General features: G+C 39.6%; 1 protein-coding gene across 1 annotated transcript in view; it reads right to left on the reverse strand.

Moving 5' to 3' along the window:
- Nucleotides 1-9,749, reverse strand: part of PPP3R1 (protein phosphatase 3 regulatory subunit B, alpha) — a 40,548-nt gene extending 30,799 nt beyond the window's left edge. The window contains exon 1 of the mRNA XM_063328403.1: nt 9,519-9,749. Coding sequence (XP_063184473.1) covers nt 9,519-9,521 — 3 coding nt within the window. The 5' untranslated portion in view covers nt 9,522-9,749. The remainder of the gene's footprint in view (nt 1-9,518) is intronic.
- Nucleotides 9,750-16,670: the final 6,921 nt, after the last annotated feature.

Raw genomic sequence — 16,670 nt, forward strand, 5'->3', positions numbered from 1 at the left:
ACAGAAGACAATCAAGGAGACAAAGACACAGAAATGGGCAAGATGTAGAAATCAAAGGAAGCAGCAGACTATGCTGAAGGGGAGCTGTTGCATAGATACAGAACCTGCAACATAGAGAGACTGTATTCCAGTATTCTTAACCATCTCTAATAGCTAATACTAATCTTAATACTTAGTTCTTTTTTTTTTTTCCAAAAGAAAAATAACTTCATCAGAACTTAGAGCTGTCAGCCATTAAATTGAGACATTTTAACAAGCTCTGGTTTGGTTTATGCCACTCAAGGACTCAAGAATTCAGTAAAGAATAAAGATGAGTCATATGGTTTGAAAACAGGCCCTACCAACACGGTGATGCAACACAGAGGGATCAAAACCATTATAATATAAATATCAAGATTTTTACAAGACATTAAGCTGGAAGACCTGTTAAGTGAATGCTTAGATTTTCCAGCACTCTAGAACTTCCAGCAAATTAGGAATTTATGTTCTGAAAGAGATGCACTGAAAATTTCCAAGGTCTTACAGTTATCATAGACTTCCCGACCAAAGGAAAGCAAAATGAAACACAGTAAGACACAGAAAAATACCACGCTGCTTTCAGTTAAGGTTTTCACTGCTAGGGAATATTCCAAAATCTTAAAACAGTTTTCTTTCTATGACCGCTATCATGGACAAAATACTGACTTTTTTCTTTTTAATTATAACTCTGAGGCCACGTTCATTCAGGAGTTGTTTATACGAAGTAATATTCAAATGCAATTAAAATGACAGAATATTTTAGTTTAAGTTCTTCGGGGCAGGAACTGACTTGTTTCTAATATTTACATCCAGGAATGTAAATACCTAACATACAGCATCAAATATCACTTTTGCTTATTTACTTATAGACATATAAGTACATCTTATACATGTAAATCTTATTTACTTACAGATGTTAACATTATTTTTGGTAAAGATCCACAGCACTTGCTAAAGAAAAGATTCCTTCATCCTGTCAGAAATCAAAGCTTATTAATTGCTTTAACTACCAATACAATTAAAGACAGCTGTCCTGAAGAGCTGTAAATTTTCATAAGTTGTAAATGTGCACACAAAGCAGCATTAGAAAAGTTATTGCTACTTATAGTGTCCACGGGTCCCAAAATAAGATAAGTAGATGCACCCCTGCAGAGCCCCAGTGCCCTCCAGTACTAATTACCAGTTGCTCTGGAGGCTCACAATCAAGAATCTAGTTGTCCTAGTCCAAGGCACAGTACAACTAACTGCATCCACCCCCCAAAGACTAAATGGCACAACTATGCATGTATACACAATTTGCTTACAGAACCGCAGGCTACCTACCATCTTTCTGCTACTTCCCATCTTATCTCTTCATAGGCCATACTTCCAAAAATTTACTGCTTGCAAACCTTAAAGGCAGCATATTATTTGTATGCATTTGTCCACCAGACTGTAATATAAACTGCAAATTAAAGACCCTTCTAATTTTAAAATAAGTGGTTTAACTACTCTTTGTGAGATTCTGGGTAACATGGATTGACTTGACAAAACATTAAATGACACTGCAAAGATGCTGAACAGTACCTCTGAGAAAGTAGCCAAGGTAAAACTATTGCTAAAAACCACTCAATCTCTCACTCAAACCAACTGTTCCCAATTTTTCTGGAACCTTTAGCTGCTCTGCCCCCTACTATAGAGCATTACAGTACTTCTACATCGTGACATACAATGGCAAAATCTTAAACCACCATCATCTACTTCCCCTCAATTTTAGTCCCTTTTACTCACATGACTTTGTTTTCTCGCCAAGAAATCTAATTTGGCCACCTTCTAGCTCACTGTTCATTTTTAACAAGGCCTCTCAAAAGATATATTTCAGAATTGAACTCTGGCAAACTCAGCTGCACCAACACTAGAGTGGCACTCTAACATTCACGACTACACAAGATTCAAACTTACTAATCTTTCATATTTTATAAATTACATTTGTCAGTAATCTGATTTTTCAATGCACTGCCTGAAATAATCTTATTACTAGAATAACCAAACTTTGTGTTTTGAATGAAATACTTCAGGAAAACTAACGCCATTTTTATAAAAATCCCTGAAAAAGTTTAAGAATAAGTAGGGAACAGATATTTTACTAGACAACTCTATGAAGAACAGTGATTAGAGTGCTAAAATAATCCACTTAAGTCAAATATAAAAATCAAGTCTATTTATTCAAATGGCATTTTTTGTTATTGCTGTTTAGAAGTTCTCCTATTTATCATTATTTTTTTCTAGACTTGTTAGGAAATCTGCATGGCTTTTATCTGTGAAATCTGTGAAGTGTTCCTTCAGTATTATCAACAAAACTGATACATGACCGCTCAGATACCAAGGTGCTAAGACTGTTAAGCAGCGGCTCAATACTAAATTAAACTTCCCAAGGGAACATCATTACATATACAACACTGAAAAACCAGTTCAGGCATCATTCCTACAAAGCACTTGAGAAGTTCTTCTTCATAAGGTCAGGTCTTTAGTCATGTCTGTTGTATTTGTTTCAAAAAAAACTCCTTTTAAAGTCCTCTCTGCTAGCCACAGTATCATTGAGCAGAGGGAATTCAAGTGACTTCTTTCAACTTCAGTGATGCTATTCAGAACCTGCACAGTCAGCAGTGAAACAACAATTGTTTTGTCTTTTACTACCTATTAAAAAAAACCCCAAACACCTGATAAATGTACACAGAGGAGCTATTCATAGGGCAATAATGGAGAACGGGTAGAAAAAGAGACAAGTACTGTACCTTAGGTCTTCCTTCCCGAAGTTTCCAGATGCTTAAAATAAAGGGTAAAAAGCTTCCATATTTGTCACAAACATACCAGGAGAAGAAGAGAAGTTCCATAGCATTTAAAAACAATCCTAAAACTATATTCTCGTGAGACTCACAGCTGAATCCACTCTTCGAGTAGCTGGGTTTCTTCCCAGAAACATATGAACCCTGGCTTCCTATCTGTTACCCCATCCATCCCTCCCCTCTCCTGCCCCTCCTGAATTCTGACTGAAGTTCTTTAAATAACAAATGTATTACTACATTTTTTAATTCCTACTTTACCTAACTTAGACAATAATAGAAAGTGCTTGTGAACTTCAAGCTGACTGCATAAGGCTTTTAAAATAGGCACAGTGTCAGCTTACTGGAGGAGTTTTGGTTCTTTGCCTTAACAGTTCACTTAAAAATGCCCATTAACACAAATAGACAAATATTCACAATATTAACCTGAGTGTATTAACTGGCACAACCTGCTTAAAGCTTGGAAGCTGAGATTTTATTGGCAGTTCATGAGCAATGCTGTCCTTTAATCCAAAGCATTTAAAGGGTTTCTGAGACTTTAACGCAGTTAAAGATGATTATTTATATTGCTAGGGATTCTTCCTTATTTGTGAAACAGTGTATCAATAGCAGGGCCAATTCACTGTCAAGTTACAAGCAAGTCAGATATAGTCTACAGCCCATTTTGCACCATCTACATAGTTTTTCAAGCACTTAAAGTAACAATGTGCTTGTGGCTGCACTAGGTACAATCTAAAAGCAACATAAACCATTTTAATGGTCTTTCTGTATGTGGAAAAGGCCTAATAAAGTATAGTTACCAAATTAAAACTTTAAAGTTATACATTTAGAAAGCTACATAAAATGTCAAGATTAAGTTTTCCTATTTAAAAGAACTGTCACTCCAAAAATCACTTCACCTGAAAGATGTGGGCTTTATTTTTAGACACACCTGAAACTTTAAAAAAAAAACAACAACAACAACCTGGCCATAGACTTTTGACATTCATATTATATAGAACAGACCTGAATAGGAAGATAAGCCATAGTTTAAGTTTAACCCTTGTTAAACTTATCTTGATATACAATATTACTAAAGAAATACAGTATTTCAAATGGTGGCCAAAATAATCTAGCTACATCATATGTCAAGCAGAAGATATTGCTTTTAGTCTCGTACTAAGATCATTACAAAACCACGAATTTCAAGTCATATAAGCTCCCTGATCATTGATCCAAGGAAAGAGCAGTGAAAACATTCCCAAAATACTCAAACTGGTATACTAAAAGATCTATCTATTCCAGATTAAAAGATGTTGGTCCATAGCCAAGACTGTCCCACTTCATTCAGCACACTAAGGCAACCCTTTTAGCAGATCTTTCTCTAAGTGCTGGTGTCAAGATTACTTTAGGCCACCGATGTCTAAGAAACTAAATAGCTTTTATGGGATATGAAAGGCCCATTTCCAGGTCTAATCTTCAGAAGTCACTTTAAGTGCCTAACACAATGCTACAACAATGTTGAAAGAAGGTAGTGTATGACCAAGCTTTCAATCACTGCACACCATCATATGCTTTAAGTCAAATGGACAGTGTACAGCACGTTTTCTAGTGGCTGCCTTCTAACTCCAATAACTCATCAGTCCCAAGACCTCAAAATTCATAGCAGTTAATCTGATTTAGACTTCTTATTTATTTTCAGAGCTACACACATATTATCTGTTCCTGACATCACCTACTAATGTTAACTTCTGAACAATAAAGAGAGCCTTGGATAAGTTATTACCCTGCCACGACCTCAACCTTTTTCATTTGCAGAACAAGGACAGCATTTACCAGCTTCACAACAGCACAGCAAGATACACTCTTATGGTCTTTGGGAAAAAAAGAACATGTTTAAGTAATTTATATAATCAAGCCAGCCAATAAAATTCTTACAGTTTCCAGGAGTTCCAACTTTTTTTCTGTTTTAATTAACAGGGGCATGCAAGTAAAACAAGATACTTATTTTCTTACAATATCCTGCTCAGAAGGTTCCAACTGCGTAACCTTTAAGCATAAGCACTTTTCACTCCTCTCTTCTGATGTAGATCCATGCCTCTCATCATTCCTTCCTCATCACTTCAATCTTTACTCCCCCATCCTTGCAGTGCTCACTCCTCCAGAAGCAGAGGAGTTTGATCATGACAAGGACATCACACAGTAGCACCTCCCTTATTTCTGCTGACGATTTCAAAGACCTAGCATGTAGTTAGTTTCAACAAAGAACTAGCTTGCTGGGAACAGCCAGCCCCCTTTGCCCCTGTGGTCTTTCTGTAGGGAACACACAGGAATAAACAAGCTTAGGAAAAGAAAAAAACATATAAGCCAGAAGAAGAAAAGGATGGAAAATAGGGAAATGTGTCACTAAACGAATTGGTTGCTAATCAACAAGGAACAGTTGTAATTTTTCTCCCAATTAGAAATTCACAAATGATATTACCCAGAGCAGGGAGAACAGACTTGGGAGGAAAGAGGAGGGGCAAGGAAATCAAGAGCAATTTGCTTTCAAGAAGTCATATATTAGCTCAAATTACAAAAAAGTTTTTCCTGTGAACACAATTTTTGGTCACGATTTCATACAGTTTCATGCTCAACTACCATTCAGACCTACAACATTTTAGGAGGATACAATTTTCTTTAACAAAACTTAGCTAAAAACAGGCAGTAAAAAACGGTGAGGGAAAGCAAAGGAATTCTTTTACTAGCAGGGAAATCAAAGCAATGTTGAAAAATCTTATGCAAGCGTAATTTATGAATTACAGTAGGATAACACTATTAAGCATACTAACAATTAAAAAAAAAGCTATTCCTTCTGCAATGTTACCAGGTAAGCACTGATGCAACACCCAGCTGCACGAAAGCTCTAAGATCTTCATTGCTAGATTAATTTCTTCTTGAAAGTATGCATTATGTTAATCAAACCTGATAAATAATTTTCTTATAGTAGCCTGGCTACACTTTAACAACTTTTCGTATGTCTTTCTGACATACAAAAATGAGGGAAATGAGGAGGCAGAAGCAGACCAAGAAATGGTTTGGCACTAGAAGTGTGCATTTCTGCCTCATTTGTTTCCACAGAAATACCAGAATCACCAAAGCTTCCTTTTCTGTCACTGATTGACAGAACATAGTCCCATCTCCTTTAAGATATGAATAAAAAAATAAATTTAGATGTTATTAATCTCACTCCCTTAAAGCTTCCATTTTAGTGCTAAGTCAGATGCCTTAGAAGATGAATATTCTGAAGTTCTGAGGCATGCCCACCACAAAACATTTTCCCTTAAACTACTCAATGTTCATTCTTCCCTATTGTTAAATCAATAGTTTAACCATATAAAGACAGAATTCTACAGCAGAAATAGTATAAAAATATAATTACTTTTTAAAAAGTATCTTTCCTCCTCCATCAACAGGATCTGTCTTCCTTTATCACAGAGCTAAGTAAACTTGCATATTCAAATTGGCCTCTAAATTATGCCTCTGAAAATGGCTTCCAAAATAAAATCTTTCATTAAACAAACTGGCTTAAATAAGCCTACCAAATACTTATTAAGACCTACACATGAGTTTCACACTTTGAATCCTAGACCAGTTATTCCACCTGTGGCAGAAGACCACCAGTAGGTTGTAAGACATAAGACAGACCATGCAAGTGCCTGTTAGTTCCTGCCACCTGTTACAAAACTCAACTGACTATTCAGATGTTTGTAATGATTAGCAGTGAAATTACAATTTAGTAATGGAATAACTAGCTTTTTCTTCAGCTAAGAACGAAGTTATTTAATACTCTCCCTGCTAAATAGTAAACAATGATTCAAGATGGTCTTCTGTTTGTTTGGGTTTTTTTAATTGCAAAAAGTGGTTCAGTGGTTCTTGGCTTCAGTAATTTAGAAACACTGTTAGATCAGCTTCAGCTGGATAAAATGCACCAGAAGCACCACTACTCAAGCAAAGTGAGTCAAAACAACCAAATAGAGTCTAGGTAGGAAGATGGGCACACTACATAACATGGTTTGGGTGACTCCTGTGGAATTCTGTGTCTTCTGCCCAACAACTACAAAGCTCAAGAGCTGGATATGAACCAGAATGCAGACCATCCCAAGAAAAAAGAATTTATCTATCCAAACCCAAGATTGTTTAATAGCACCTATCTGTGCTATTTACCTTTCCTAGAAAATACTACTCATAGCAAAAACTTGCTAAGTCAACTCTGACAGAAATAGCGTATCAACATTACTTTTAGCATTATGTAATGGACTCATCATCTTATGCTCTGCCTGACAGATTATTTTAGAACTGGCTACATTAGAACATCCAGAACTACATTCTTTGACTCACTAGATGTTTATGTTTTATCTTAAGCTACCTACTATGAACACAACAATATATTCACCTCTTTCTTCACTATAACTGTCATCTCTCTGGTCCTGTAAGAGCACAAAAGAAACATTACTCCAAACTGCAAAAAATAATTGCTTTATTCTAATAAAGTAAAGATTGAAACAAGGTCTGCTCTACTTCTTCATTAGAAGTGAGATCTTTCAGCAACAACATCCACAGGGTAATGACAGTGAAGAGAATAATAACTTAAATGATTTTTTTTTTTACGTTTATCAGCTGTTTAGTTTTAGCTTGGTTTTCATTCTACAAGGCACCTAAGATCAGGTGTTATCAGAAACAGCATACCAATACCACTACAATGAAAATTCTACTGTTGTTGTTACTGCTTACATGAGCAAACGAACACCTTTACTGGTAGAGATAACATCCAGCATACCTTTTTTCCCAGCATCTGCATTTACACATTGCAACTGATCATACAGAAATACCATTCAAGAAGTCACAAAGTAATAATCAACATGATTATACCATCAAAAGATGCTAAAACAGCTTTCGTTAACACAGACTGGAGGAAAAAATAATCAAAGTTAATCATACATGAAAGTTAGGTTCATTACAGGTCACTGACACATACACGGGCATCATGGTTAAGTAACATTTTCTTTCCTTTTACGTATGTTAGCATATCTCATCAGGCAAGTCTTTGAGAACAACATTTTCACAGAAGACACAACTAATGGCAGTATGAGCGCAACTGTTGTGTGGAAGATGATCACTGTTCATCTATACATTCACAGCAATCAGCGATATTGCAACCAAGGCATTATTTCTAATCATAATGTTTTTCTTTTTAAGTCTCAACTTCATTAATACCTTGTTCTCAAAATACAAGCCTTCTTTTCTCACAGTCTTCATGTACTCCAAGACTGCGTGAAGGCATTCAGTAAGCACACTGGTTTAGTCCCCAACTGAAGCCAAACCTTTTTCCATTTCAAAATATTTCTCTAAATGCACATCTAACAGACATTGAAGCGTACACGTAAAGACAGCCTGACCATGGCACATCATTTTCTGCTACAACTACATTTTTTAAAAGAAAAGACCACAATCCACATTTTTGGCTCCCAGGCCTTGTGAGGTCTAATGTGAAATGTGATAAACAGCTGGCCTTGTTCTAAAAGGGTTAAGAATGAAAAAGTTTAAACCACTTATATTTCTCCAGCTGTAAAACCAAAATATTGCCAGAGTCTTCCTGCAGCCAGGGTACTGGATAATTTAGGCTAAAATAAATGTTTATTAAAAAAGGGCGTTGATTTCTTGGCAGCAGTGAAAAGCAGGAGACACCCCTAGTGTCGACGTAAAATACTACAGGACTCCATACCGTATCTCTGGGTTAATTTTACGGCAGTAAAAGGGAAATTTAAACCATCATGATTTAAAAAACAGAGCAACTCAAACACACACACACCTGGACATACCGCATACCTTCTTCCTGTAGTCTCAAAACCCCCATGCCGATAATATTTGAAGTGTCAACTTTCTAAACCTCGACCATTTAAAGTATACATTATCTAGCCTGTCTCCCTACCATAGGCTACGTGCATTATAGCTTTCCGGTCTGCACATGAACAGAAAAACGCTGCTGCACCAACGGCGGGGGGGAACCCTGTTTGAGATTACAAAACAAACCACCACCACCACCCCCCCCCTCAAGACATCGCTACCAAAATGCCGGGCTCGCTTAGGGCGCTGCCGATACATGTAGAAAACAAACGAAGCGCAGGCCGGGGGAAGGTGAACCCCCCGGGACCGAGGGGGAGGCGAACCCCCCGGGACCGAGGGGAAAAGGTGGGGGAGCGGGGGTGAGGTGAGGGGGTGCCACGGAGGGGAAGAACGGGAAGGGCCGAGCCCGCTGAGCGCTGCCGAGGCGGGGGAGGGAGTAGGCGGGGAGGCAGCGGGGCGCACAGCGGCGGCCGTGGGCGGCGGAGGGGAAGCGGGGGGACGCGCCTGCCCCCGGGGGGAAGCGCGGGGCGGCCACAGCGGCGGCCCAGAGAGAAGGGAGGGAGGGGAGGGGAGAGGAGGGGAGGGAGAAAGGGGGGGGAAGCCCAGCGAGGGACGTGGAACGGCTCGGGGGCGGGAGGCGGAGGAGACGGGTCAGAGGCAGGGCAGCAGCGGCGAGGCGGAGCGGCGGCCGGGCCGATCCGGGCCGCGGGGGTGGAGGGGGATGGGGGGGTAGCGAGGGAACAGCCCCACGACTCAGCCCGGTCTGGAATATTCCAGCGGGGAAAGGGAAGCTCTACAGGGAGGGTCCCTCACCATGGCGGCGGGTGGGCGTCAGGCGTCTCCCCCGCAGCTGAATCCACCAAGCCCCGGCCTCTCTGTTCCGCGTCCGGCCTTGTCGTCACCGCCGTCCGGCTCACGGCTCCCCTCACTGCGGCAGTAGCTCACGCTCACCCGCAACGGCGCGCGAGAAGCGCGGGAGGGAGGGGGCGCGAGCGGCGCTAACACTCAGCAGCGGAGGGGGGGGGGGAGGTAATGGAGAGGCGGAGCCTCCCACATCCGGGCACCCGCCGCGCTCGGGAGGGGGCGGGGCGAGGCCGTGACGTCAGGCAGCGAGGCGGGGGAGGGAAGGGAGTACAAAATGGCGGCGAGGCGAGGGCGGGAGGGTATGAGGGAAGGTAGGGGTGGTTGTAGTGGGGTAGCTGAGAGTGGGGGGGAGCCTTCATGGAGGCTGGGATGTGGGAGACTCGGCCGAGGGGCTGCTCTGCTGCTAGGAGGCCCCTTTTCAAGGCATTGAGTGTTACCACAAGACAGGCTTGTGACTGCTTCTTTTAGGCCCAGGGGAGGGTTCCCTGAGGTGCTCCAGGGCCCGTGAGACCTTCTGGTCGTCCGTCTTCCACGCGACCTCTGTTTAGTCTGGTTCTCAGGCAGTAGTAGTAGAGAAGTACTCAGGCACTTCACAGGCTGTGCTGCTGGAGTCTTGCTGCTCTAGCTTCCTTCCCTGTGTTGCTTCTGCTTTTTGCAAAATACTAAAAAAATCTCCAGGCAGAGGGAAAGCTCAGCCCAGGTGGGCCTTTGGAAGCATGGCTCTGAGTGCTGTCTGCTATCCTTATGTTATTTTCCTCAGGTTTTTAATGTTATATGATGAGGTTATTCAGCTGGGAGGTGCTTGGAACTTCACAGATTTTTAGGGTGTTGGGTTTCGGTAGTGTTAATAGTTAATTATACAAAACTAAAGGAACTGCTGTGATGATTTTAAAAGTGTTTTATGTGTACTTTTGTGGTTTCCTGCCAGTAGTTAATGCTTTATACCCTGGATAGCTCACAAAATAAAATGACTGGTGACAATTGAATGCAAAGATGTAGTCTTAGTAACCACTTTAAGGCAAGATTTAGGGCAGTACAACTGCTTGCATAAGTAAGGCTGACCCTCAGGGAGTGATCTCTATATATTGTAAAGTTTTAAGTAGGCCAGATGACACCTTTAAAAAACTCTATGAAGGGTAAAGTAAAATAGTGAATAGAGATGGCTGACTTCACGTTCCCTTTGCTGTTTTTGCCCTTCTTTCTGTGCTTGCTCTGATAAATGTGTTTATTTTGGAGCACTATGACACAGCGCATAACACTGTGACAAATGAAGTGCTGATGTGAAAATAATAATTACATATAAAATATGGTTGTACTAATGTTGCCAAAGAGAAGATTCAGTATCACATTGATGTTGTTTTTCAGGCATTTGCTATTTGGCTCACAATAGCTGAACACTTTGCCAGGGAAATGCAAATTGATCCTGCCAAGTTCAAGGTGAACGGCAACCTAATTTGTGGGGGAAGGGATGACTGTATTATTACTTTAAAACCAGGTTAATTTTTTAGGACCATAGCTGAGCATGAGCTTGCCAGTCTCAAAAAGTAATTTCTTCTGGAAAAGGAACTGCCTTGTCACCGGTGCCCTGTTTGTGGGAGTCTGAGCTGGTCTAAGGCTAGGAAAGGTTATCTTAAGAGTTCCTGGAGAAACCTGGAATCTTGAAATCAAATACTGCTGCATAAATGCGAAGAGGAATGGGGAATCTCCTATACGGAAGACTGTTCAGGAAACTAGATAAATAAAAGGTGACTGTGAAGTTCAAGAACAGATTAGAAGTTCTCATCTAAAAGACTGAAGCAAAACATGTCAATAAATGTGCAGTTCTTAGAAATTGTTAATGACTGACAAAGGTTCTGTTCAGAGACTGATACTCAGCATGCCTTCGTATGTGCAGAAAGGGGTGACCTTAACTGGGAAGAATGAAGAGTGGATTTGGGGAGATTGCACAGAAAAATCTAGCAAAAGTAAGTAAATGAAAAACATAGTAATATGTGAAACTAAGTGGTGGTGAACAAAAGGTAATTTGCACCAGAAGAAAGCAAAATGAATGCTAATGTGTAACTGCAAGTTTTGAGTTAATAGCAAATCAGCAAAAAAGGCCTTGCTGGTAAGAACCTGGGCCTGGCCACTGTGAGAGATTATATGTGGTACAATGGTCTGATCCAGGGAAGGAATTTCCTGCCTTTTCTTATTAACAGATACAGGTGGCTAGGACAACTTTTCTTTTTTGGGGAAAAACAAAATTCTACTTGCTAGGATGTTTAGGAATAAAACGTTCCTAGATTTCACTGAAAACTAGTATTAAAGCTGACTGGACTCTAGACAAAAAGTCAAAATGAAAAATAATAACTTAAGATCTCCAAAAGAAAAAGTAATTCTTATGTAAAACAGTCTTGCTGCTTACATCTGTGTTACTGCAGCCTTATCTAGCAGATGCAAATTTGGAGTAAAATCAGCTAAATAAGGTTAAATATGGCTAGAATTTCTATTGCATAATATAATGTGAATAGAATAAACAGAAATGAGGAATACAATAGCTTAATTATTACCTTTTAGGTTCCAAGTAGAGATGGCCAAGAACTTATGAAAACATAATTCTTATCTTGTGATGCAGTTATGTCACTGCTAGCAGTTTTGAACTACTAGATGCAGTACAATAATGTGCTAATTAATTTTTAATTTATTTTTTCTGATGTGTGAATGTGTCACAGTTACTTTTCTATCTGTCTTCTAAAAGAAGCAAAAAATGCAAGATGGTATTTGTTAGTGTGTAGATAAGCGTCTGTAGAAAACCATGACTTGCATTTAACACTTTGCTAATTGTATTTCTGACTAATATTTTCTTCAAATACTGATACTGGAATGTTTGGGGTTTTTTTAGAGTAAGTTGCAGACAATGCTGTGTTTTGTCAGTTTCTTGTTTTAGTAAAGCTCCTCCGGGGTATAATTGCAACCATACAAACTGGGATAAATGTGTATCTCCATATAATTGGAAGCTGGTTTAGCTACAGATAAACAGGTATGTAAACTCTGTACCTGTTTGGGTTCTTCAGTGTTAGTAGCAATAATGATGTGGCTTGCTTAGTGCTTGACCTAACATCTGGAAAACAATTTCTGTGCTCCAGCTTGTGTGTCTGGACTGTAGCTGCAGTTCTTTTCATAGCATGCTTCTTTTAAAGTGCTGTTTGTGATGCCTTATATGTCTCTAAGTTTTGAGGGTTTTTAATATCGCATGTATCTTTGATCCCCCAAGCATATCCTTCTTTGTCTTGCCTTGTCTTCATATAAACATTTCTCACTCACAAACTTAGCTGGATGCAATTTGTATGGAGCCATTCCCCTCTCTGTTAACCCAGGGTGAGGGCTGCCACCTAATTAAATAATCTTCTGCCCTGACCCTTAACAGGCTGTAAGCAGCTTTTCCCAGCAAAGCAGGTAGACTCTTGGGGCAGTGCAGTAAAGCTTGAAAATACATGATTTTTAAGCGTAAGCATGTATTATAGGCTCCAGTAGTGTTTTATAAAAAGAAATAAACTCTTATTCTTCTTTAATGCTCTAGAAGGAAAAAAGGAAAGCTACCTTTTATGAACTGGTTTTGAGGGAAGTTGCTTTCAGCTACAGTGGGTGGAGGAAGCTGTATTTTATCAGCAAAAGAGGAAGCCTTTTTAGATAGAAATGAAAACTGTCCTTTCTCAGCATATTTGAATTGCGCTGTTACTGCAGGTCCTGAACTCTAATGTCTGTAAAGCTGATGCACCGTATTTATTAATCTCATTTCATTTGTAATAATAGGTAGAACAATAAGCAAATCTAGAGAGACAATACTGACTAAACTGACAAATAGTTGGAAAGATAAAGTGCATCTCATTGTATCTCTCTTACACCTACATCTGTCTTTTAAGTTGAAAGAAATCAAAAGGAGTCTGCACTTATTTTCTTGCATATTTGTGAGACTAGGTATAAATTGCCAAGATTTGGAAGGAGAGGGAGATAGTACTTTTCAGATCCAATAAGGCACATCTAAAAAACCTTGTCAAATGAAAGGGTTAGGGACACAGGGGAACACTGCTCTATTTACTTAGAAAATGAAGAACAGGACTCTCCCTAAGACCAGAAGAAAGGTGGGGGCCACAGAAGCCTTGTGAAGCTGTAGGTTAATAGGGTTGTTTTTGGTTACCTGTTGGTTCATTTTGCATTGCTGCAGGATGCTGGATTTCAAATTGTTAGAGCTAGTTCGGATGTATAGTTGTCTCTAGCATATGTGCATTTACTGGAACGGTGGTTGTAAATGCCTCTGATCTGTGAATCTTGCTGCCCAAGGTGGTGTGAATTAAATGTCCTCATAGTAGGATTATTTCTTTGGGTACCCTTTTCAGCTCTTGGTGCTAATTAACAGCTCCCAAGACTTGAAGCCACGGATTGAAAATCACTGCATGAAACTTTTTTTCTTAACTGGGTTATAAAGAGTGGTCTTCTGATTTCCTAGACTTACTGCCAGTTCTGGCTAGGATAAACCAGGGATAAAAATGGTTTCTGTATCTTTGACCCGGTGCATATAATTGTATCACTGTATCAGGTAGCTCTCTGCAGAACAAATGTAGGGGAACAATTTGCAAGAAAGGTTACATTTTTCTTGAGGCTCTGCTGTTGGCATAATAATTTCATGTAGTGATCTTATTTGCCTAGCATCTGATAGGATTTCTTGATGGCATCCAGCTGTATCTGGGGTTGGTATAATTGGCTGCTTTTTTCTGAAGACATTTGTTCTGAGGAACTCTGATAAGAGCTGTGGGCTGACTGCTCAAAGACCTCACAGCAACTGGAGGTAAGTGCTGCAAGCACGAGTACAGTATTTGATTTTTCACTAATGTACTTGTCTACCACCGTTGTAAAGGCTTATTACTTTTGTTTAACTTTGCTAGAGATATACATGTATTGGTCTGACTTGTGAAGCTCTTATCTTCCTGCAGCAACTGATTAGGCAGTAGAGATTGGCCTGTGCAGGATATTAATGAGCTATTAATGCATGTAACTTCAATCTTGTGGAAACAATCACTTGAATTATTGTAAGGTGGTACCTGTTTTATCACTGGTTTTGTGTTGGCTGACTGGTTCAGGTTTGGGCCATTACAAATTCTAAAGATGATGACTCAGGCAGCAAACTAGACCCATAATTTAATAGTGAAACAACAGTCTGAACTGAAAAAATGCCAAAAGGTCTATTTGCCACAAGATGTGATTTTTATTTTTTTTTTTGCCATGGGAATTCAGAAGTTTATCTAAGAACTCTCAAGGAACTAATTTGGTGCTAATACAGAATACTACCTTTATTTTTATAGCTGTGACAGGTTTTACTACCTTTAGACATGGTGAAACTGGTTTTGGTGATGTCCTTTTCTTGAGGTGCAAAACACGTAGTCTGTTATCTGTGCCTGTCTGTCTGTGTTTGGATCATCATTAGATACTGCCTTTTTCTTACCGTGGTGGTCTTCAGATATTCTGGATCTGCAGCACTGGACTGGAAAATAGCCTCAGCTCTTTGGTGGTGGGTGAAGTTTCAGTCCTGCTCTGCTGCTTTCAGTAGAAGGGTGAAGTTGCTCTCATGCCACTGGATGGGGATTTGGTGTTTTGTTCCCATAAAGCACGTTCAGGTCCTGAATCCAAAGTGTTTGGACAGCCTAAGGTTTTTTTCCTTTCACCCTGCTGCTGGGAGGGATAGATTCTGACACCGAATGCTTGGTCTTTGCACTTTTAGCATAGTATGGTCACTTCAGGAATCATAAAGAGATTTTGCTTCCTGGCATCCTCCTATTCCTTAGAGAAAGAGTAAAGACTGCAATTTTTTTTCTTTGCAGAATTGTTATTGCTGCTGGGAGCTCTTGCTTTGCACAGAGGTTAAAGAATCCCTTACAGGAATTATAACTTGGCTGGACTTGCTGTTAATCTGTGTTAATCTGAAAATCTTGTGTGATTTAAGTCTTTGGGCCTTCATGTTGCAAAAGACTGCCTAATTAAAAGAGGCACTTGTCAGGGATGGGGTGCAGGTTATTCCTGTGTTATGCTGTAAATCATGATGCTTCTGCCTCCTATCTATTTCGCAAAGGACCATCTACTTTCTGGTGTGGAGTGAATTTATAAATTCAGTGGATTTAATATTAGCTTCTGATCAATTATGCTGTTGCTGAACTCTCTCAAAAGAAATTTCCCGCAAGAAAAAAACTGAGATTTCCCTCTTCCAGAAGGACCTGCAGAGCTTCCAGAGGAGATTTCAAAATGTAGCATAAAGACTTATATTTTTATATCAGACTTCTCCCCACTACCTCTGTCTCCCTGCAGACAAAAGGTATGCATAATGAAAGTGAGGTTCCTAAGTAAATACCATGAAATTTTGGGTGACTTAGTCACAGAGTACCATTTTTCTTTCCTTTGTCTATAGGGAAGAATTCAGCTCTCGGAAAATTGTGTGTTTTATTTTGCAACCTGCCTTGGACATTTAAAACAGCTTTAGATTTTGTACTAAAAAGCGACACCACTGGAATTTTACTAGAGCCCAATTTTACCACTGGATGATAATCTCTTCAAATGTGCTGTCTGTAGTTTAAGCAACATATATCATACAACAAGAGATACTTCAGGCTGTTGTCAATGTGAAATCTAGTTTTAAAAAACCCACTCCTGTCAGACTTCTCCGTGGCAGGAAGAGTAAGACCAGTAGTGATTCTAATGCTTTTCAGCTGGTGGGGAGCTCAACAGATCACTTTGTGGCTTGGGTGCATGTGTTTATACTGAAATAACCAGAGGTTTAAGAGAACAGTATCACACAAAAAAGAATAGTGCAGGTTATTCATTATCAGGCTAATACTAATGAGATGAGACTATTTATGTTGAAAAAAATCATATTATCATGTAAAGAACTTCAACTTTATGTGTTTTCCTCTTCAGCTTAAGTTCTTGCATGACCCTTTCTGCAGACTTCGGGATAGCTGGTAAAATTGCAATGGAGAGTTAATGCACAGGTAGCTGAAGTACACAACTATACTTCAAATGCTGTGAGAACTCTGTGATGCATGTAAATTTTAGTATTAAAATATACAGTACCTT

The sequence above is a fragment of the Chroicocephalus ridibundus genome, chromosome 3 (genome assembly GCF_963924245.1).
Source record: "Chroicocephalus ridibundus chromosome 3, bChrRid1.1, whole genome shotgun sequence".
Taxonomy (NCBI): Eukaryota; Metazoa; Chordata; class Aves; order Charadriiformes; family Laridae; genus Chroicocephalus; species Chroicocephalus ridibundus.